The sequence below is a fragment of the Pteronotus mesoamericanus genome, unplaced genomic scaffold, assembly GCF_021234165.1.
Source record: "Pteronotus mesoamericanus isolate MK-2021 breed Mesoamerican mustached bat unplaced genomic scaffold, CSHL_Meso_final contig_105, whole genome shotgun sequence".
Taxonomy (NCBI): domain Eukaryota; kingdom Metazoa; phylum Chordata; class Mammalia; order Chiroptera; family Mormoopidae; genus Pteronotus; species Pteronotus mesoamericanus.
The window spans coordinates 2761011-2785493 of NW_026555006.1; the positions used below are offsets into that span (position 1 = coordinate 2761011).

Sequence of the window (24483 nt, forward strand, 5' to 3'; positions counted from 1 at the left end):
AGTTGGAGAAGGTTCTTTAGTATGAAGGTCCAGGGCAAGCCCCTAAGTTTGCTCTACTTTTGGGTGACCCGGGCTGTGAGAATTAAATAGAGGAACACATGGCAGGACAGTGCTCTAAAATGTACTAAGGTTTCATACTGAAAGAAATTAGCATTTTGTTAATGAAATCAGGAATGACTTAGAAGGTCTCATCCACTATGAATTCCTTGGACCTAAGCCTAATTTATCACTGTGGTTTTCATTCTGTAAAAAGCTCTTGTTTTCTTGTTAATCAAAGTTACCATTAACTAAGTATTTGCAAAGGAAAACGAACTATTAATGAATATCGCCCTACCCACACTTTTATTTAAGACCTTTAATCCTTCAAAGTCTTATTTTTCAAAGTTTACAAAGCACTTTCACATGTGTTACAATAATTAGCTTGGCCAGGAAAGGGTTTTTATCCCCTATTAGAGATGAGAAAACTGAGACTCAGAAAGTGCAAGTGGTTTTCCCACAGTCACATAGCATGTTAGAATGCAGGCCACCTGGTACCTCATCTAGAGCTTTTTGCTATTTCACTTCTCTTCAACCTGCATGCTCATTATTTTCTTCCCCTTCTAAATTTTCTTCCTTCCAAACGCTACAAATACAGTCCTTGGGTCAGTGTAGGTGACAGTCATGGGATGATTTTCCTTGGAATAAACTATTTCCATTTGCTGCAAGGAACATACTATATTCACAGGTTTAGTTTATTTCGCTACCAATGGACTCTCCATAGAGGACAGCAAGAAGGAATGGATATGTCTCCAGCCTTGTGTTATCCTGTGGAGTTGTCATCATCTATTTACATGTTTATTTCTCTTTTCAGACCCTAAGCAAAATGAAGAGGTTTTTCCTTGTTTAACTCTGTATCCTGAGTCCCAAGCAGTGCCTGATATTTTGAAAATCTTTAGAAATTGAACAAAGAGTGAGCATTTGGCTCCACATGCATTTGCATTATGAATTTATATCTGCTGAGCTGATTTGCTTATAAAATCATTAATCAACTGCTCTAAAACAGTGAAATAAGGATTAAGGCAAACCTGATACTCAACATTCTTTCAGGTTACATACCTGAAAAAACAAGTTTCATACCTATTATATCAAAGACTGAGCCTCAGTGTTAGACTAACTGATTATATATTAAACTCTAGTTATCAAAAGTTTTAAACAGAAATTTCAAGATAGTCCATTGTAGGATTATAAAAACAGAGAGATGAATTCACAAGTAGCAAGTAACCTCCAAGTCTTCAGACTGTCTTGCTCTGCTGGAAGTCTCTGGAATTTCCGGTGGATATGTTTAGAAAAGATTCTTTTTCATCCAGATAGAAATGGTATGTAGAGTGAGTTGAAAAGCTGGATTTAGGGCTGGTTTGCTAATTTCTTTAGTGGCAGAATTTCACACGATGGATTGCTGTCTCAGTGTCTGCTTTAGAGGAAGGAGGCTAGCTTGTGAGAGTTTATGTTATGGCTATACCAATCCAGAGAAAATTGTGTTGCTTAGTAACCTATTAAAACCTTCACATTTTTCAAGCATGATCCTTCAGGTTCAGACCTTTGTCATCTCCTGCTTAGACTATAGCACTAGTTTCATAATAGGTCTCCCAACATCTGGCCATTCCCCACAAAATTCATTCATTCATTCATTTACATATTTAAAAAAACATTTACGCATACCTACATGTTAGGCTTTGTGTTAGAAACTGGAAACAATAATGGATCCAATGTAGTTTCCTTTTCTTACTAGTTGCAGGAGATACATGTATAAGCTTGGAAAGGAAGGCAACATACATGAGAGTCTATTATGGATTAGTCATTTTACATATGCTGTTTCTTTTCATTCCCACAATACTGCAGTAGAGTACTATTATTTCCATTTGAGATATGGAAAAACTGAGACTTGAATTTGCCTCAACCATTTTGTATTCCCATCAACAATAAATGAGGGTCCCCATTGATCTCCATCAGAATAACTTAGCATCCCTAGTCCAAGGCCCCAAAGCTGTGCAAAGATGTGATGAGTATTTTAATACACAAGTGAGTTGCTTCGATGAAACAGTGTATAGCTGAGAGTTCCAAAAGCAAATCCTCTATTAAAATAGATTTCTCTAGTCTGCTAAAATTTTCTCTAGGATGTTTTCCTATATATGTCCAGACATTAAAATATGGGTGTGCGTACGCACAAACCCCCTCTCCCCCGCACCAATTTAGAAATGTGGGAAATCATTTCTTCTTTGCTTTGACTAACTTTGGTGAGCTTTATGGCAAAAATGGTCTGCAGATATAAGATGGATGTAATAGACAATGGGAGGTTATATGGCTATTGTTGAAGTGAAATATCTAATCTGAAATTAGAAACTCTCTGCCTAATTAACCAAGTAAACTCCAGTTAATTATACAGGGTAGGGCAAAGTAGGCTTACAGCTGTTCATATGGAAAATAATGCAATAATTAATTAAGAAAAATACAAGAATAAATTCATTTATACTTGTATACTGTAAACCTACTTTTACGTCAACCTCTGTAATATGTGTCTGTTTTGGCTGATGATGTAGTTTTCCACTCCAGCCATCTATTGGAAAGTACCCTCTGTTCATCTAGAAAACACTTCTCTACAAGTCCACCCACTAAAATGTTGCTAATTTTTTTTCAGTTTCAGCTTAAAATAATTTTTCCCAGTAAGGCCTTTCTTTCTAAATTTGATAGGCAAATTTAACACCCTACGTATATTTCCATCATGGGAATTATATCATTCTACTAGAATCCTTTGTTTGCATGTCACTGAACATCTAAAGGACTTTCATTCTTATATCTACTAGTGCATAGCACAATGTGGGCATATAACAGGTTCTTAATAAAAATATGTTGGTTTAGGGGCCAATAAATGAATTAATTGTGGTTTACCTAGTGAATGTCTACATATCACTCTTTAAGACTTGATGTTTCCTCTTCTAAGAAGTCTTCTTTCTGCCATGTCTGTACTTGGTAATTAATGCCATTGCTATTTCTCATACTATATTTAATTAACTGTTTGCTGACATGATAGGTAATTGGATAGGGTAACTGGAATTAAGGCAAATTTGTAACTAAAAGAAAAGTGCCAAAGATTTCTCAGGATCCCCGCATGAGAGGCATAAAAATCAGAGAAAAGTAATTTGGAGAAGCAAAGCTGATCTGTTAAAATTACTAATGGTAGGCAACTGAATTTATCCTCCCGCTATTTTTCCTATACAAATTCTCTGCTTTCTATAAATGGGGCCAACATGACTTCAACTTGTTCATTCTTTTGCTCATACTTTCTCCACATCATAATGCTCTTTGCTCTGCACACAGAAATTATTCTGCCCTTTTGAGATCAAATCTTACCTCTTCAGAAGTCTCTCCTGATTACAGAGGCTGATCCTTCAGAAATCTTCTAAGTCATATAACAAACTATTTTTTCTAAGGATATACTTTAGCTTTTCCACTGTAGAAAGTAAGTTCCTTAAAGAAAAGTAATGTCCCTCAAAACTTTTTTTTTAAACCTCTCCATAAACAACTAGTAAAAGGCTTTTGATATGGTAGCAAACAAATTCAAGGTAAAGGTAGTATGCACATGTACTTTCAGCAACCAAATTCCTTCTCATAAACATAGTTATATATTGCCTAGTGAGATAAAAATCTGTGAAGGATATCACAGTCTCTAAAGATAGAGATTTAGGTAGTGTAATATTTAAGACATGAACAGTTTATTCGGGATCTTTTAAAAGAATCTGCCTTAAGAGAGTTTCAGTTAACATTTTCCTTAGGTACTTGTCAGGTTTATGACATTGGAAAGGTCTTAATTGCCATGTGAGAAGGCTTTAGGAGAAGCAGAGGTTTTAATTTTTACTTGGAGAACACTAAGATAGCTAATTTTAAAACAATGGTACATAAAAGGATATACAATAACTAGGTATATTTCCTCTAAAGCTAGCAAATATTGCATTGCTAGAAAGTAAACATACTTTGTTAGACTCTACTGTTACTAAAAACAAAAAGTAGACAGGTTGGGCCAGCTATTTAACAATGAGTGCCTTTACAGTAATAAATGTTGACAGCTCAAATAAAAAAAGAATGCATTACTGAGATATCATCAATTGTGTTCTGTCATTACAAGGCAGCTCCACCCAGTCTAAACTTGTCAAAAAGTGTTACTGTAATCCATGAAGTCTGCACCTCAGGCAAAGGAAGGGAAAATGTGAAGGGCTGGCTCTGAACAGGTGTGTTGAATTGTAATGCCAAAGTTGAGCCATCATTCTCTTTACATTAGTTTCATACATGACAAATTATTAACTTCTACTCTGAGTTGTCAAGCATGGATGAACAGATCCATCAGCAGGCACTTTAAGAGCAACATATGTAAATAAAAATGGTGTGGATATAACTTTTTAACAGTGAGCAATAATTATTCTAAGCACAAGAGTAGACAGTTATGACAAACTTTCTTATTCTAATCAAGTGAACATGATATTTGGGTACCTGGGAATGTCTGACCTACTCTTCAGGTCAGCCCATTCTGACTCTACCTAATCTTGGTAGGAGTACTGCTTTGGTTTACTCCGTGAATATTTAATGTACATGTAACTTAGCTTTATAAGGGATCATGATGTGTGCAAAGCATGTAAGTGTGTATTCTGACTTTGACACAACGGTATGACTTTGGGCAATTTACTTAACTTCTGAAAGCCTCGGTTTCCTCCTCAATAAAATGGCGACAATAACTATGTCTTAAGATTGAACACTAAAAGAGCTGGGTCACGGAAAGTATTTAACAGCGCTCGGCACTAAAAGACATTCAGCACATGCTTGTTCCCTCCTTCAATGTAATTCAACTGACATCTTTGATTCTCTAAGAGGTAAAAGTTTGGAATTTAAAGACAAGAGTAATAAAATGCTCATATTTAAAGCTCATGAGAGCAAAGCTTGAATCTTTTCCACTCTATGTCAGTTCCCAGTACTATCTAGCAAGTATTGAGCCCAAGAATCACTTCTCACACTGTCAGCACACAGCCATTTTTCACTTCTCTGCACTTAAAAATACTGAACATCTATGTGTATTGTGTTTTATTTTGTTAAATTATGGTAAAATATACATAATATACAGTTTAGTGGTATTAAGTATATTCACAATGTTATGTAAACCATCATCACTATCTATTTCTATAACTTATCATCACCCCAAAAAGAAATGCTATACCCATTAAGCACTAAAGCCCCGAGCCACTCCGTATCTCCAGTCCCTGGTAAGCTCCAAACTACTCTGTTTTTATGAATTTGCCTATTCAAGACATATCATGTAAGTGGAATCATACAATATTTGCCCTTTGGGTCTGGCATCTTCCATTTTTTAAAAAAGGATTTTATTTTTAGAGAGGTGAAGGGAGAGAGAAAGGGAGAAAAACATCAACATGTGGTTGCCTCTCACACACCCTGCAACCCAAGCCTGTGCCCCACAACCCAAGCATGTGCCCTACACCTGGAGTTGAAGTGGTGACCACCCCCACCCCCACCAACCTGGTTTGCAGGCTGGCACTCAATTCACTGAGCCACACCTGCCAGGGTGCATCTTCCATTTTAAGGTCATCAAGGTTCACCCGTGTTGCAGCATGTATATGTACTTCAATCTTTATTATGACTAGATAATATTCCTTGTGTGGATATACCACATTTTGTGTATTCATTCATCTGTTAATGGACATTTGGATTGTTTCTGCCTTTTGGCTACTGAAAGTAATGCTACAACAAACATCTGTGTACAAGTATTTGAGTCCATGTTTTCAATTATTTTAGGTATATACCTAAAAGTAGATTGCTGGGTCATATGATAATTTTATGTTTAACTTTTTGAGGAACTGCTAAACTGTTTTTCACACTGTCTGCACTGTTTTACATTGCAATCAGCAATACAAGGGTTCTAATTTATTATGTTATTTTACGTTCTTTTGGATCATAGCCATCCTAGTGGATGTGAAGTGGTATCTTATTGTAGTTGTGATTTGCAATTTCCTAATAACCAATGACGTTGAGCATCTTTTCCTGAGCTTCTTGGCCATTTGTGTATCTTCTTCAAGAAAATGTCTATTCAGTCCTTTGTTCATTTTTAAATTCTGCTGTTTGGCTTTGGTTGTTGAGTTGTGGGAATTCTTTATATATTCTAAACATTAAACCCTTACAAGGGCCTGAAACCTGTGGCCCGCATGCAGTCAGGATGGCTATGAATGTCGTCCAACACAAAATTGTTGAATTTATTTAAAACATTATGAGTTTTTTTTGTGATTACATGTTGCAATGTATTTAATGGGTGGCCCGAAGATGACAAAAGGATGGATAGCCCTGTGGCTTATCATATGACTTGCAAATACGTTCTTCCATTCTGTGGGTTGTCCTTCACTCTCGATAGTGTTCTTTGATGAACAAAAGTTTTTAATTTTTATGAAGTCCAACTTACCTATTTTTTTTTTTTTTGGTTGTCTGTCCTGTTGGTGTCATATTTGGGAAACCACTGCCAAATCCAAGGTCATGAAGATTTCTCCTTACTTTATTCTGAGTTTTACAGTTTTAGTTTAAATTTAGGTCTTTGATCCATTTTGAGTTAATTTTTGGGTACGCTGTTCAAAAGGGTTGAACTTCACTCTTTTGCATCTGAGTATCCAGTTTTTCCAGCACCATTTATTGAAGAGACTATTTAATCCCCATTTAATGGACTTCATGTCTTTGTTGAAAACCAGCTGGCCATACATATGAGGGATATTTCTGGGGTCTCTTTTCTATTCCATTGATTTGTATGTCTATTCTTAGGCTAATACCCCTGTTTTGATACTGTACATTTGTAGTAAGCTTTGAAATCTAGAACTGTCAACCCTCCTATTTGTTCTTTTTCAAGATTGTCTAGGCTACTTTCCACTCCTTGAAATTCCATATGAATTTTAGAATAGATTCTTCTATTTTTGCAAAAATATCTTTGGGATTTGATAAGAATTACATTGCATCTGTAGATTGATTTGAATAGTGTTGTCATCTAAATGTTAAGTATTTGAGTCTCATAAATGGGAAGTATTTCGATTTCTTTAGGTCTTTTTAAATTTCATCCAGTAATATTTTGTAGTTTCAGTGTACAATGGTTAAATTTATTTCTAAGTATTTAATGATTTTTGATGCTATTCTAAATGGAATTGTTTTCTAAATTTTCAGATTCTTCATTGCTAGTGCACAGAAATACATCCATTTTTTATCTTACATCCTGCAACCTTGCCAAATTTGTTTATTAGTGCTAAGTTTTTTGGGTTGTGTGTAATCTTCACGGTTTTCCACATAAAAGATGATGTCATCTGTTAAGATATAATTTTACTTCCTCTTTCCCAATTTGGATGCCTCTTATTTATTTTCTTGCTGAATTGCTCTGTATAAAGCTTCCACTATTATGTTGGATAGCAGTGGTGATAGGCATCCTGGTCTTGTTCCTGATCTTAGGGGGAAAGCTTTCCAGTGTTTCATCATTGAGTATATGCATGAGCTGTGGGTTTCTCACATATAGCCTTTATTATGTTGAGGACTTGTCTTCTATTCCTAGTATGTGTTTTCATTATAAAAGTGTATTGGATTTTGTCACTTTTTTAAAGAAATATTTTATTTATTTATTTTTACAGAGGGGAAGGGAGGGAGAAAGAGAGGGAGAGAAAGATCAATGTGCGGTTGCTCCTTGTGGGCCCCCTACTGGGGACCTGGCCTGCAACCCAGGCATGTGCCCTAAGTGGGAATCGAACCAGCGACCCTTTGGTTTGCAGGTCGGTGCTCAATCCACTGAGCCATACCCGCCAGGGCAGATTTTGTCACTTTTCCATCATCAAGTCTTATCAATACCAGATTTACACATTATGTTGTATAATAGTATAAACACACAGTATTTGCATGCATATCCCCAGTTTATTCTTTCATCTTAATTTGTGTTCTCCATAATTTATTGGTAAAGAAGTGAACTGTAATTCTTTTTTTTTTTTTTTTTTAAACAGCACCATTTCTTTATTCCATGCTGTTTCCCACCACAATGGAAGGTAAAACCTGATCTTGTAAATAAATAACATCCTAAGTAACACTGCAAATCCACATGAGACCTAGTTTTTTCAGAGGGCGGAATATCCAGGAACCTGCTATGGTGTCCAAAGGCCTCCATGTAGCTCCCTCTTGACAAAGCTCCAGGAGAGGTGTGGGGTGAGGATGCTGCTGTCCTGAATGTGACCTTTTTCCTGAGCTTCTGTCCCCTTCTGCTATTCGCTGCTGTCCAAATAGGCCAAGATCAATCCCCTTCTGCCTGTTAGGGCATATGAAATACCATCCAAGAAAAATCTCCCTGCAGCAGGTTCTCTAATATAGGCACTTTGTATACACTGAGTGACAGGAAGCCAAGATTTTTTATCACATCAGCTGTCATCATTCACTGTCTCATTCAGCTGACTTACTGAGTTAATGCGGCACTTAGGATTTCCTTAGGGAGACCTGGATTCAGATCCTTCAGCTTTGGTAAGAGTGGCTTGAGTCACTTGGAATGGCTATGTCCACAACAAAGTTGTGCACTTGTATGTGATTTGTGGGGCTGAAGCAGCCTGCAGTTCTAACTAAGAATCTGTGAAAACCATGTCCCACACCAACTTTACTAGTTCTTGCTCAGTGGGAAACTCACATCAAGCTCAGCCTTTGGGCATTTGGCCCAAACCTGTTTAGAAAAAAATACTTTTTTAATGAGGATGGAAATATAAGAGGTCCAAGTAAAAAACAAATGAGTGGAGTTTTAGGAAATGTACAGCCTAAGCACATGATATTGGCCCATTTGCAAACCACCAGTTTTAGAAAAATTGCTAAGATCATAATTTTTAGATACTAAAAATAATCCATAATATTTAATTAATACTCATAATAGTTTATAAAGTTTTAGAAGGTAATTGATATTGTTTGCAATATTTCACCAAGGCTACTTAAATCTAGTTTAATGACTCTTAGTTTTGGGTGTAGTCTGGCTTTCATATCCCATTTCTTTTTATTTGTTTTTTTTTGTTTCTAACAACTTAGGAAATTCCAATTAGAGATCATTAAAAATAGAAGCAAATGCTTGTTGTTTCTTTTGGTTATGTCTGCATATTTGGATCAAACAAGGACTCTTAATGAAGAGATTTCTCATAAATGGCTGCTTTAAGTTCTGTCAGACTTAAGTCAACAAGTTTATCACATTCAAAGACGAAACGTTGATTCTTTAACCATGGGAGATAGCGGTAGGTAGAATCCTAACTCATTCTTTGGTTGCTCTTGCTCTAAAATGTGTATCTTCATATTCTGTTGAAGCCTTTACTTGGGGATTTGAAATATACTCTATTACATATAAGCAATTTCTTTCACTGAAGAATGAAATTCTCAAGTTTTTGGAAAAAAAATCAAACTCTTTATGATTAAAGCCATGTGAAACACAATTTAGTCTTTCATAAAAAATCTTAACTTACTCTAAAAATTAAAAACTATGATATTTTTAGCTTAAAAAATAGGTTTAAGATACTCAAGAATATATTGCTGAGACATAAAATTTGAACAAGACCCTTACATTTTTATATTTATTATCAGTGTCATAAAAGATTTTTATCTCATGCTTTGTTATGAAAACTTACACTCAGACCTCTTCCTTTAGAATGGAGAATCTCAAATTACTGTGTAGCAGAATCAGTTTGAGGGTTTGTTAAAACACATTGCTGGGTCCCACTCTTATAATTCTGATTCAGCACGTTTGGGTTGGGGGCCGAGTAACTGCATTTCTAACAAGTTACCAGATGACACTTACTCTAAGGTCTCTGACTCAGACAACCAGTATAAACATCTAAGAAACATGTCTCTTGTCTGAGAAGAAACATCTTAGATTTCATTTCCATTATTTTACAGTCTACTAAAAAAATGTCTACCTGAAGCAGCCTAAGATATTAGGAATTTTCACTACTTCCTTCAATACCATATCAAGATTTGAGGGACATACTGTTAAATACCAGCTATTCACTTTAATAAAGCAGTGTGTGGATTGATATTCAGGTGTAACCCTTTTCATTTGAATGGCCATAATATTCCTTGTTGAAATTATAATAGTAAAAATAAAACAGCTTTACTAATATATAATTCACATATCACATAATTTGCACATTTAAAGTGTACAATGCAATGTTTTTTGTTTTGTTTTTTTTGACATTCACAGATAGAACATTTTAATCACTTCAAAAAAAAAAATCCACCTACACTTTGGCTATCACCCTCCTATTTTCCAAAACAACTCATACCTCCTACCCAATCCTAAACCACCACAGTTCTACTCCCTGTCTCTATAGATTTCCATATTTTGAATATTCACAGGAGTGGAATCATATAGTATGTGGTCTTTTGTGACAGGCTTATTTCACTTAGCATGATGTTTGAAAGATTTATTTGATATTGTAACATGTGTCAGAACTTCATTCCTTTTATGGATGAGTAATATTCCATTGTATGCATACACCACATTTTGCTTGCTCACTCTTCCCTTGATGGACATTTGAGTTATTTCCACTTTTTGGCTTTTATAAACAATGTTTCTACATAATGTACAATTTTTTTTTTGTATAAACATATCTCCTCATTTCTCAGGTATATAACTAGGAGTGAAGTTATTGGATCATATGGTAACTATGTTTAATCTTTCAAGAAATAGCAGACTGTTTTCAAAGGAGCTGCACTGTCTTATATTCCCGTCAGCAGTCTACAAGGTTGAGTTTTCCATATGCTCCTCTGACTTTTTGATTCTAGCCAATGCAGGTGGTATAAAGTGGTATCTCACTGTGGTTTTGATTTATATTAGACTGACGACTAAAGATGTGGAACATCTTTTCATGTGCTTATTGATCATTTATATACTCATATCTTCCTTTGAGAAATATCTGCTCAGGTCCTTTGCGCATTTTCTTTTTAAATGGGTGTAATCTGCCTTTTTGTTACTGAATTATAAGAGTTCTTTATATATTCTAGAATAAGTCTCTGATCAGATATATGATTTGCAAAGATTTTCTCCCAATCTTCTACACTAGCATTGGAGTTCTCTGAATTATGTTTATTTACACTGATGTTGAACTAGCTTGAACTATGTTATACTGATTTTTACTATTTATTATACTATTTTCAACTTTATGCTTCAATGAACCACACTGGAGCCTTAATCAATTATGGGAAACTAAGAATATAACTAATTTAAGCAAGGAAAATGAATGTAAACTTAACAATAATGTGTAAATGATTTAGAAATTCAAAAGTCAAAGTCAACTCTCCTGGTTAAATGAATGCTTGTCAAGTCAGAACAACCAATACAATCCTTTGTATATATAAGCAGTGTAATTGTAACAACAAATGAAATAAAATTTGGAGGTATATCATAATTTATTTTACATGTCAAAATGTATAATAATGGGAACAAAATGTACATTGCTTTTCATACCTAGCTGTCTCGGTAGGTAGCTGAGTACTCCAGTAGTCCAGGAATCACACTGAGGAACACTGCCCTAGAGACCAGGAACATGCTTGGCATGTAGTAGGAAGAAACCTAAAGAGTGGCTGTTATTATCATCTTCATTCTCACCTATTCTACATACATTACACCTTTTCCTGGGAGAATGCAAGAACCCTTTCATGTGTTCCATGTCAAGTGTGCTCCATGCTTACACAGCATGTCCAGCTCACCGTGGTTAAGTGCTCCTAGGGTTTCATCCACCTGATCACTTTATAGGTTTCTCACTGGATAAAAAACCCTTTTAAAATATTTATGCACCCAACATAGGAGACCTAAATGTATAAAGCAAGTATTAATGGACTTAAAGAGGGAAACAGACAGCACAGCAATAAAATAAAAGTAGGCAATGTTAATAACCCATTTTCATTAATGGGTAAGATATCCAGAAATAAAATCAATAAGGAAACATTGGGCCTAAACATATTAGATAAGATGAACTTAACAAACATACACATGAAAAAGCAACAGAATATTCGTTCTTCTCAAGTATACATGTAATATTCTCCAGGAGAGATCATAAATATTACGCCACAGAACAAGTCTTAATACATTTAATAAGACTGAAACCATATCAAGCATCTTTTCCCATCCAATGGTATAAAACTAGATATCAATACAAGAAAAAAATGAAAAAATTCACAAATATGTGGTGATTAAACACGTTACCAAACAATCAATAGGTCAATGATAAATACAAAAGATTAATAAAAAACACCTACAGATAAAAGAAAATGGAAATACAACATACCAAAACTTACAGGATGCAGCAAAAGCAGTTCTAAGAGAGAAGTTCATAATGATAAATGCACTCATCAAGAAACAAGAAAGAGCTCAAATAAACAACCTAACTTTACATCTCAAGGACAGAGAAAAAGGAAATCAAATAAAGCCCATATTTAGCAGAAGGGAGGAAAGAGCAAAGATCAGAGGCTAAAAAAACAATAGAAAAGATCCATGAAACTGACAGCTAGTTTTTTGAAAACATAAATAAAATTGACAAATCTTTAGCTTAACTCACCAAAAATTAAAAATAACTGAAATGAATAAAATCAGAAATGAAACATCTTATAATTAGTAACACAGAAATACAAAGGATCATGAGATACTGCTATGAATAATTATACACCAACAAAATAGATCACCTATAAGAAATGGATAAAGGCCTAAAAACACACAACCTATCACAACTGAATCAGAATGAAATGGAAAATCTGAATACACTAATAACTAGAGTAAGGAGATTGAATCAGTAATAAAAGAACTTCCCAACAAACTAATTTCCAGGACCAGGTGGCTTCACTGGTGAATTCAACCAACATTTTTAAATAAATAAACAAACAAATAAATAAAGATCTTCACATATATATGTGTGAAGATTTTCAAAAAATTGATTTAAGAAAGAGGGCAGGGTGGGGGTGGGAGGGAAGAAAGGAAGAGAGAGAGAGAGAGAGAGAGAGAGAGAGAAACATCGATTGGTTGCTTCTTGTGTGTGCCCCAACCAGGACGGAACCCACAACCCAGGCATGTCTACCTTGTGATGACTTACTCCTGTTTTAAAGAAAACACCAACAGAAGCCAGAATCCTGTTTATCACTGTTAACTCTGGTAACAGACGGGCATGACAATGATGAAATTTTAAACAGAGGAACAGAATGGTGTGGAGTGCTTAAAACAGTAAGATAAAGACAAAGCTTAGAATAAAAAACTGACACATTTCATGAAGCAAACCAGAAAGCCATTAATTTCCTTTCACAACACAAAAAGCTGCCAGCCCATAAGCACGCCTTCCCTATGCTATAGGAGTGTTGCTTTTAAACCTCAAATCAGAATCCTTTAAGATAAGCCTAGAATGTCCCTCTGGCATATGCTGTCCATGTTCCACTAGCGTATTGTTAGAATTACCAAAGAAGTGAGAATGATGTATCTGTCCTTGAAATCTCTCCTGATATCCAACATCTGGATTGTGAGAATTATTGAGCTACTGCTCTGACACAAGTTAATTAGAAGTTAGACTGAAAAGGAATAAACCTTGCACCTATGATAGAGAATTCTAAATAATTAGTGTTGAATGGATGAACAAACAAATGGATGAATATATAAATAGGTAAGTATCATAACTTCTTGATACTCAGAGGTGTCTAGGTTACTCATGGTTAAAAAAAACAGTGCATATGAAGAAAACTGAATCCATTTACATGTTAGAAAGCATCTATTGTTTGGAACCCAGCTAAAAGCATACATTTGTTGTGGCTATTGTCATGTAGTGATAATTGCTTTCCTCCTTATCCCTTTGTTGCCAATTTCCCCTCATTGGAGCAAAGTATCTAGCCCAGTGCTATATACTAGATAAATTCTCAGTAAACACTTACTAAACCAAACTGTATCATATATAGCAATGTCTATGAAAAAGTTATAGGCAGTTCTGTCAAAACAGAGGCTCGTATAACGTACACTTCCTGTTTAGAGACAGAACAATTAGTGACATAAAGGTTAGTCTATTCTGGGGCACTGAAGAATGACTCAGAGTATGAATATGGTTTGGGCTTGGTTTTATTTAATAAAAGCTTTATATAGTATGGGTATCTCAGGTTGCACTGCTACCACACAATCATTGAAGTGATGGATGTCACTGAACCAAAATTAAGTTTAAATAAATTCAGGCCTAGGAAGCCATACTCCACACCTGTTCATGGGTTTGATTTTGACTGAGAGCTTAAGATGTCTTATTTGAAATTATTTAAATTGTGAAGGTAAATTCACAATTACAAGGAACAGTGTTTCTTGTCACATACATTCAGTGGATACCAAATCATTATGATCTATGTACAGTTTGTCTAAAAGCAGTCTTTAAACTTAGAAAAGCTTTTCTTAGTATGACCTGAATAATAATTTTCATGAAGGCATTCTAAAAACAAAGAGAAATCCTTATCTCTTGCAGTTAAATTTCAATAAAAATTTCAATTATATGGAGCCTTGGATTTTTCCTGTAACCCTCATATTCAATTTTGTGCTACGTATTAAAGGAATTAAAGTCAATTTCTTTACCAATAAATTATGAGGAGCACAAATTAAGATAAAAGAATGAACTGGGAATATGCATGCAAATATTGTGTATTTATATTATTATACAGCATAATCTGTAAATCTAGCACTAATGAGACTCAAGATTTAAATGGCTGAAGAATATGTTTAGTAAATTATTGTCAATCAATGCCTCTATTCTAGGATAAATGTAATCTTGAATGGCAACACACCTATTATTACAAATTCCTAACTAAGTACAGTACTTCATTATTTCGAAATGTCACTGTCAATTTATAGAGTAACAGATAAACATCTTTCCACCACAAACCTGATTACCTTTCCCTCAGAGTAAAAGAAACACTATTAAGGAAAATTACAAACTTTTACAGCAATAAAAGAAACCTAATGAGCATTAAAACTGTAAACTAGTTATAACATTCTCAATTTTTATACTTGTTAATGTGGATATAGTAAGTTTTATACCATTGTAATCAACTATTATTTTTTTAAGTTATATTATTTCATGGAAATTCTCCCAAGTATTCATTTATCTAATCATTTGACACACATTTACTGAGTGCCTACTCCTTGGTATGCTGTCAGGGGACAGAGTTACAAATGTGAATATGATACAACTCTTGTTCTTTTTAACAAACACAGTTTTATAAAAGACAGATAAGTAAATAAAGTAAAATACGATAGTATAGGTTATATTAAAATTGCCTACATGTTCCCCATTTGCAATAGATAAAGCATATTCTATTGAAAACATTCACTATCATTGCTCAGAAATCAAACTCTCCCTTATTTGTTCTATAGGAATCTTTTTGTAATTTAATTAAAAGCAAAATTAAAAAGGATAATTTTATAAATATCTGTGAACTTAGCATCTCAAATTAACAAATGTTAGTATGTTTCATAGCCTATCTTAAGGTTATTTTCTAAATCTAGAAATTTCTTGACTGATAAAGCACTTATGATTACTTGAGATTATTATAGGTCCCACCAGTTGTATGACCTTCGGTAAATTAACTTTCTTTTTCTTTTTAAAAAGATTTTATTTATTTATTTTTAAAGAGGGGGAGAAGGAGAGAGAGAGAAACATCGACATGTGAGAAAAGCATCTATCTGTTGCCTCTTGCATGCCTCCAGCTGGGGACGTTGGCCCGCAGCCCAGATATGTGCCCTGACTGGGAATCAAACTGCTGACCTTCCACTTTGCAAGATGACACTAAACCCACTAAGCCACACTAGTCAGGGAGGGTAAATTAACTTTCTTGATCTCCAGTTTTCTCATCTAAAAAGTGGAGATAATAGTACCAATCTGTGCTAGATTTTCTTCCATTTGCGCCTCAGTATCTATGAGCTACCTAGCTTTTTGCCCAGGGAGATAAATAGGCTAGATCAATAGGAGGGACAAAGAGAAGAACAGAGTGTGGAAGGAAAGTGAAGCTATTCCCTGGTTTCCTTACTGCCAGGTCACCACGGGCTGGCTATATCTCTCGTCAGAAGCAGTCCTCTCCATACACCGCCTGCCCTTAGGACTTTTAAACATAGGGCTTCCTTTAGCCCTAGACTCTGCACTATCCATTGCAGACTTCCATAAACTTTGCTCCTATCTTTATACAATTCCCTTATTAAATTCTTTCCAAATACCCCAGTTTGAGAGTGCCATCTGTTTCCTGCCAGACTGTCTGATTCATATAAAACCTCACAGGGCTGTTTGGAGGTTCACGAGATGATAAATGTAAAATGCTTAGCACAGTGCCTAGCACATTATAAATATTCAGTACGTGTTTACTACTATTGTCATTATCAGCATTGCTGTCATTAGTATTTTCTTCGAGGTTCCATGCTCATGTCCTCTATACCATCTGAATATGTTCAAGAGACTGAGAAATTCAGAAGTTTGGCGAGCTTTTACTAATTCTCATAGTGCTTCAAAAATATGCTCAAATGTAAAATGTGTTCAATGTTAAATAATTTCAATATTTAAAGAGAGTAAAGAGGACCTTAAAAGTGAGTGAAAAACCCATATAGTAGACAAGATTTCCTGGACTATAGTTTCTTCCGTAAACATGCTTTGGAATTCATTTCCTGCAAACTGACCTACTGCTACCATATCAAATCTAGCAAAGAATAAATGTCCATAAAATTAAACAAATTGTTGGGTCACAGGGGCATGAAAAGATTGGACTACAAGGTAAACTCAATGGCATAAAAGCCCTGTTTAATCTGGAAATGCATCTTTATTATCCTTACTTATCAATCATGACAAAGGCAAGCATTACCATTTGACAAATTCTCATCAAAATCCTAGCAAAGATCTACTTAACCTTTCAGCTTACCTCATCCTTTATATCTTCCTGTTGCTGGGCCGTGAAGATCTCCATTGCAGCCATGAGTCTCATCATCAACTCATCCACTGTTGTGTTACCTGGCAACATATGGAGACCGCCAAACTTCACATTATTAGTTATTATATAATGGGAAGTCATTCGAGAATTAATCATAAGAAATCACTACAATTAAAAAAAATTTACAAACTAGTATGCTACTCTTAATTAAAGTTCTTTCATGTTTTCATTGAAAAGTTTCATTTGTTCTATAAGAAAAAGTAAAGCAGTATTCTGTCAGTTGAAATTTCAGAACATTTAGATTTCAGGGAACGGATCCTTAAGGAGTATTTTTTTTTTTTTAGCAGCATACATAATAATGTTCAAGTCATAAGGTTAAAAATTCTTTCATATTATAAAAACATATCCACTTAATAATACTAGCAACAACTACTGTTTGTTTATATGCCAGTAACTAGGTTAAGCACACGATATATATTATCTTATTTAATCTGTACAACAATCTTTTGTTGTAATTTTGATTTTAAAGACAAGAAAGATGATGCTTAGAAAGCACAAGTAACCTGCCAACCAAGGTCAGGCTGATTAAATGTGGGGCCGGACTTGAAATCATGAGTCTGATTCAAAGCCTGTCGTCTTTATCACCTCAATACACTGTTACTTAGAATTATTTTCTACCTCTAAAAATTCTTTGGTGAAACAAATAGTAATTTAAGTCCTGAAAAAAAAAACTGATTTTTTTGCCCAAGTGATATTTCTCCCTTTCAGCTGTTTGCAAATGACTGTACTACAATTTTTAATGAAGAGGGTATTCAAAATGTTTAATACTCCTTAATGCTATTTTATTCCCTGCTCAAGTCTGTAAAAAAACTTATAGCACAAATATGCCATTTCCTGAATGCATTAAAGTCTGTTATTTGCTTTAGATGCATCTGTAAGAGAGAAATTCATGGGGATGCACAGAGATACAGCAATTCTATTCTTTCAAACCTACAGCCAAGAGAGTCTATCTTTCTCCGGGGTCTGAGAAAGGGTCTTCTTGTCCCATTAATGAAATGGCCACCAATGAGACAACAAATAGCAAGCATTCTTGCTGGCATTCTACCAGAGTAGGGCTTGACCACCATGATCTTTCAATGGTTCTTTACCCAATTTTTCTTATGCTCATTGACAGCATAGGGTTAGGGAACATCGTGGTCCTTAGCAAAAGAAAATGATTTGGTCACATTAGCCCTCCTTTGTGAATAAATGACCTAGAGAACAAATACTATGTTGGTGTGGCATCATGGTACTAAGAACGCAAAACTGGTTTTGTAGTTAAAGTTATAACCCTAGTTCCACCACTATTATGTAGTACCTAGAAACTGTCTAGCACATGACAAGGGTTTAACAAATATTCACTTAATAAACAAATGAATAAATGAATGAGTGACTGACTAAGGATCAATTTCCTTATCACAAAATGAAGATAACACTTCCTCTGTAGGGCTCTTAGAAGGATTAGATATAATGTAAAATGCCTGGTACATAGTACATATAACAATCACTGGTAGTTATTGTTAACAGACATGATGAATGGCAAAAAGTTTAGCATCACCATTAATGTAGATTTCATTCCTGGACGAATCTTTCAGTTTCAATTTCTTTCTTCTTTTTTTTAATGCTGATTCCCAGATCAGGCTCAGGAAACTAACTCCCTCCCTCCCTCGTTCCCATTTTATCTATTTTCCTCATATGAGGACATGCTTATTGATTTTGGAGACAGGGGAAGAAAGGGAGAGAAACATTGATGTGAAAGAGACATGGATCATTTGCCTTTTGTATGTGCCCCAACTGGGGACGAACCTGGAACCCAGGCATGTGTCCTTACTAGGAATCGAACCATGACCCTTTTATCGGATGATGCTCCAACCAACTGAGTCACACTGGCCAGGGCTGGGTTTCCATTTCTTATTTGTAAACTGTAGTGCCTAAGACTCAGAGTATAGGGCATGAATACTTAGACTACATACTGACTTTTAATTTTCAGGCTTGAGCCACTGCTTATACACTATGCTTCAGCCTTAACTATAAGGACTCATTGCCAAACTGGACTTATAGGTACTTCATATCTAAGCCCTTAATAATCCAAGTTCAGGGTAAATTTATTCTTTAGAGCCTACTGGAGTAGTTTTGAACTTTTTGGTTTCAAAACCCCTTTATACTCTTAAAAACTATTGAAATCCCTAAAGAATTGTATGTGGGTTATAGTTATCAACATTTACTATATTAGAAATTAAAACTGAAATATTTAAAATATACTTATGAATTATTTTAAAAGTGACAATAATAAAGCCATTACTTGCTAATGCTTTAGCTAATGCTTGTAAATATCACATTTTTATGAAAAATGACTCTATGTACCAAAAGAAAAAGTTTAGTGAGAAGAATGATGCCATTGCTTTAACATTTTTTTTGCAAAACTCTTTAATGTCTGGCTTAACAGAACACAACTGGATTCTTATATCTATTTCTATATTAAACTAATTATAATATATTGTCTTAGTTGAAGTTTATAAAGCAAATCCAATCTCACACAGATATGTGAACAAAAAAATGAGTAGTAACCGTGGGCTATGCATATATGTTCTTTGGCTAATCTCTTCTAGTTCCCCCAACCATCCTCCCCTCTGAGATCCATCAGTGTGGTGAAGGCCTGGGTGGCGGGCAGCGGGGTTGGGTGGCGGGGGGGAAATGGTAGGCATCTATAATAGTGTCAACAATAAAAAAAAAGTAAGGAGCATTTTAATAGATAATTGTAGATATTCTTCTTTAATATAACCAAACTGACAAATGGAGATTTATTCAAGGAAAGCTATGTGAGGAATTTGAAACTGTACCAATGAAATTTTTGTACTTTGTTTATTCAAATCCATTGATCTACCGTGCCCTTTGAATAGATCTTTTACACATGCATGACTTTATAATATCATGCATTGACCATTTGGAGAATATTGGTTCACTAAGTTATGTATTTCTTCTGACTGTCAACACACCTAATTATATATTTTTAAAAAATCACATTTTTTAACATTACCATTGACATCATCAAAAAAGTAAACTGTCAATCTAATGGTGCAAGATATAATTTTTTGCTTAAAAACCCAAATTTTATCACTGGCAACAAATGCTGTCAGTTCTTTTTCTTGAAGTGGTAGACTCACTTTGTTCATTCTGGAGAAAATGTCTGCCAGATATCCAGGCTATGTAAGTATAGTGTGTCAGTCAGTTATTTTCAAGTAAAAAAATGATCTGTATAAATAAATAACTAGTTTGGCTAAATTAACCACACAAAAGTTTTTCTCTCAGACTACCATTGTACTTTGACAGGCAGCAAAAGTGCTTTATCCATACCTCCCATTGTGTCACACAAACTATGTGAAGGGTTAAAATGTAATATAAGTAGTAACTTTTTTAACTGCACATATATGGAGATAAAGAATATGACTACTAATACAGTTATGTGTCATGGCCTTGATTTATACTAAGGTGCCAGCACTTTCAAACAACATTGATTTTGTGCCACGAGTACAAATGTCAACACAGTAAAAAAAACCCCTAAAGAAAGTGTTTTTACTATTATGAAAATAATATTGATTTTGCAGATTCCCTGAAAGTGTCTAGGGGACCACTGGGATCTATGGGCCACACTTTGAGAATCACTGGCTATTGTAATATTGCCTCTAACAGGGAAATGGGAATAGCATATTATCTTCATTATCCATGCACGATTATCTATCTATCTATCTATCTATCTATCTATCTATCTATCTATCTATCTATTTGTGCGATTCATTCTTCTTTAACATTATTTATGAACCTGAATGCTCTGTTATAGAGAAGACATAAAATATTGAAGGTTTTATTTAGTGTAAGGCATTTGAAACATCTTTTTCCCTGTGGCATAGAGAAAAGACACTATTTTCAATTTAAGCTTTGCTGTGAATAAGGTAGTATTTTGTATGAATCCCTGGGGTAAATGAGCAAAAGGGCAATCATTCACTTTTTTTTCGGTATAGAGTGTAACGTTTAATTTTTTTGGTGGAGTTTAAGTTTATACGTATCCTATAACTTCATGCCTCAGAGTTGCATCCCAGACATGGATTCACACATTGTTTTAATGGGAAACAACCGCCACTATAAACAATTCTATTCCCTATCCATTCATTGGTTCTTCTAGATGACTAAAGATAAATATTTCTTTCAACTAATCTACATTACAGCAAGAAATCTTTATGTATATATACATATATGAAATGTCATATTTGACAACTGGTTATGACTTAATTGCTAGTTTAGAGAATTTAGCAATTCTGAACATTTAACATGATTATCCTATGTCTCAATGGGCTGTGTAATTTTATTAAGGCATTTATGTTGGATATTCATGCAACGTTATTTCATTTTTCATAGTACCTATACTTTTTGAAGTTGTTCTTCAGGAAGTTCTATATTTTAAAATGCATAAATATTCACCAATACAAAGAATTGCAGTCAGCTTTGATGGTAAATATAAGGTTATCATATATACAAGGAGACACTGTTCTCCCCTTGTGACATGTACTTTACCTTGTATCACATTTAACACTTCATTAGATGATCGCTTTCCCATAATAATCAGAAAAAGTGGAAACTGATCTGTTTTTTGAGTCCGAACGGTTTGTGCAACAACACTGCCAAAGTGTCTATTGCACATTGTCAGAAATCTAAAATGAGATAAAATCCAAAGTTAGTTTCACTTCAGAGTTTAATAAATTTATTAGTACCCCAACAAAAAACTCATTGTTTTATTAGTTATATTAAAATTAGGCAGTTTGTCTGATATCAATAGGTAAAGCCTTACTATATTGAATTTTGTACTACAAAATAAACGATACAGAAATGATTATCATACAGTGAAGCAGGCAGCACATCCTAAATGCTGTTTGGGGCTGACAACATAGAATTCTTCTTAAACAATATAAGCTGTACTACCTTAAAATATGTGAAGAACAAACAAAATGAATTTTAAGAGAAAATGATTTCCTAAGTAGGACAAATACTGCATGGTACAAAGTTAAACTGACTATCATTATCCTAATCTAAACAGGATTTAGCAACATTTTCACAAGTTTTTAGAATCAAGACTTGTACTTTAGAATTGTGTTTTCTCCAATAATAAGAGGTCTTCTAGTTTCATACTTAGTATGGGATAAAAATAATAATTCTAAGCTTTTGACCAAAAAAAGCTCAGAGATATTAGCATACCAAAGTCTAGCATTAGTATTCTTAACACGATCTGGAATAAATGAAAAAACTGATAAAGCTTTTCTCTTCTATTAGAGGACTGTTTGAAATTAGCATTTCTTTCAAGAGAAAAGGGTAGCTTATGATATGTTTTCAGATCTGATGGTAAAAAGTAAATGTCATAATAATAATGAATTATGAAAGACCAAATGCAAATATAGAATGCTTTAATAAGATCCAATTTAATAAAGTCTGTAAAAATAATGGACTTTTAATAACACAGGTCACAAAAGGCAAAACAGTGGAAATTCTGGGGACTAGCCACTGGTACTAGCTTATTAATTCTTAATTATGTTCATGAAAGGCAACTTAAATCATGTGTTTTCTTATGCCTTATGATAATATTTTAGGTAACAACTCCTCTGAAATGTATGTTCTAGCTGATGAACAACATCCTGTCATCCATGTGTTAGAAGGTAAATCTATTTGAAAAGACAAATGGCATTAAAATGTCATGTGCTCAGATTCATTTGATACCACATTCAAAACAGAATCAAACCTCTTAATTTTTAAAGCCAATATATTTGTCTACAGAAATTCACCCCCCAAATTTAGGCTGAATCCTCCATAAAATCTATGACATGACTACATAAGTTAAAAATCACTAGAGGTGTCAGCAAGAATGTCAAGACAAGTTAGTACTGCTGCAAGTAAGTTCATTGGGAGGCAGGATCCTATACATATTTAGAGCAGCAATAACCAGATCTCATACCAATTTGAAATGACAAGTCCTTGAGAAACCCATTGTTGGCTATGAAATATCAGCGCCCCTATGAAAACTCAGGTCTTCACATTCCACAACTATTATGAGATAAAAGGTGCTCAAGCAGCCTAAGCCTCCATACTAAATTTCACATGCATGTAGCTTTAGCTTCTCAATGGAGATGTATATATAGTTCAGGAGACTAGAAAGTTAAGATCTAACTTTTCCTTCCACTTCTTACTAAAATATCTGAAGTCAGTCTTGACCCTGATCTGATCATTGGCAACCTCTGAAATTAAATATGTCAACACACACACACACACACACACACACACACACACACACACACACACACACAGTTGGAATGTCATTTCCTTTCATACTAATGGATTAAATGGACATCACACAGTAGAGGCCCATCACAGAACTAGCCTCACAAGTGATACTAGCTAGATGGGGTGCTCCTCAAAAAGGAAGGCAGGCTTAGTGGTTTTATGAATTCAATTTCAAGGCAATATTGCCTGGAAATTGTGTACTTTCCAAATTCTCTTTTTGTGAAATGAGCTAAAAGGAAAATTATGAAAACATAGTTATCTTACTGAGTTTAAAATATATAACACAAATTTCAAAGCTACACAAAACATATTCAAGAGAGGTGCAGACTTCAAAGACACATTAGCTGTTCAATTAACCACAAAAACAACAAAGCGCTCAGTTTATACCAGGTACTGGTAATCCATCCTAATTTTTTGGAGGCAGTTGAGAAATATACAGAGATCATGCAGTCAGTTGATGCTTTCTAGTGGCCTTAACTAGCAGTTTGTTCTATACAAATAGAGACTTTGTTAAAATTTTAATTAATGTGATTAACCTAAGATCTGAATTGTGTTTACTATGAGATTTTCAAATTGTAATCCTTGAAAGCCTGTAGGGGCAATGGACAGCCACAAATTATAAAATTCCTACTTGTCAATTCTTTGCAGTACAATTTATAAGAACTTAACAACATAGATACCAAATTTTTCTTATGGTGGGAAGGCTCTGCTTCTTCCTCTAAATATCATTCTCAGCAAAAAGCTGGCATTCACAGTACATTACCACTAGCAAGTCCAGTTCAAAGCAGAAAAACAGATTCAGGAAAAAAAGTTGTTTTAAGAGAAAAAAAAGTGGTCCTTTTTATTGTGGTATTTTCTTCCTTTAGAATAGGTAAGTGTGGCAGTGTATTTAGTGGCAGCACCAAAAATGTCAACTTCACTAACTGCATATGATATTTGTAGGCTGGGATGTCATGAAGGAATAAATGGTTTATACAGCAACTGGATTCCTGCAATCTCAAACCCAAAGGAGGAAGCAAGACAACTATTCTGTGGCAAGGAGAAATGGTTTTGTTTTTTTAATTATAAAACTTTATAATTACTTTAATTATAAAAGTACTTTAATAAATAAAACAACCTACTCATCATAGACCTATT

General features: G+C 34.5%; 1 protein-coding gene across 1 annotated transcript in view; it reads right to left on the reverse strand.

Moving 5' to 3' along the window:
- The window catches only part of FAF1 (Fas associated factor 1), a 394387-nt gene that overhangs the window by 77073 nt on the left and 292831 nt on the right, over nucleotides 1–24483 (reverse strand). Inside the window, exons 14-15 of the mRNA XM_054572862.1 lie at nucleotides 21592–21728; nucleotides 16975–17063 (exon numbers count right to left, since the gene is read on the reverse strand). Of these exons, the coding sequence (XP_054428837.1) occupies nucleotides 16975–17063; nucleotides 21592–21728 (226 nt within the window). The remainder of the gene's footprint in view (nucleotides 1–16974; nucleotides 17064–21591; nucleotides 21729–24483) is intronic.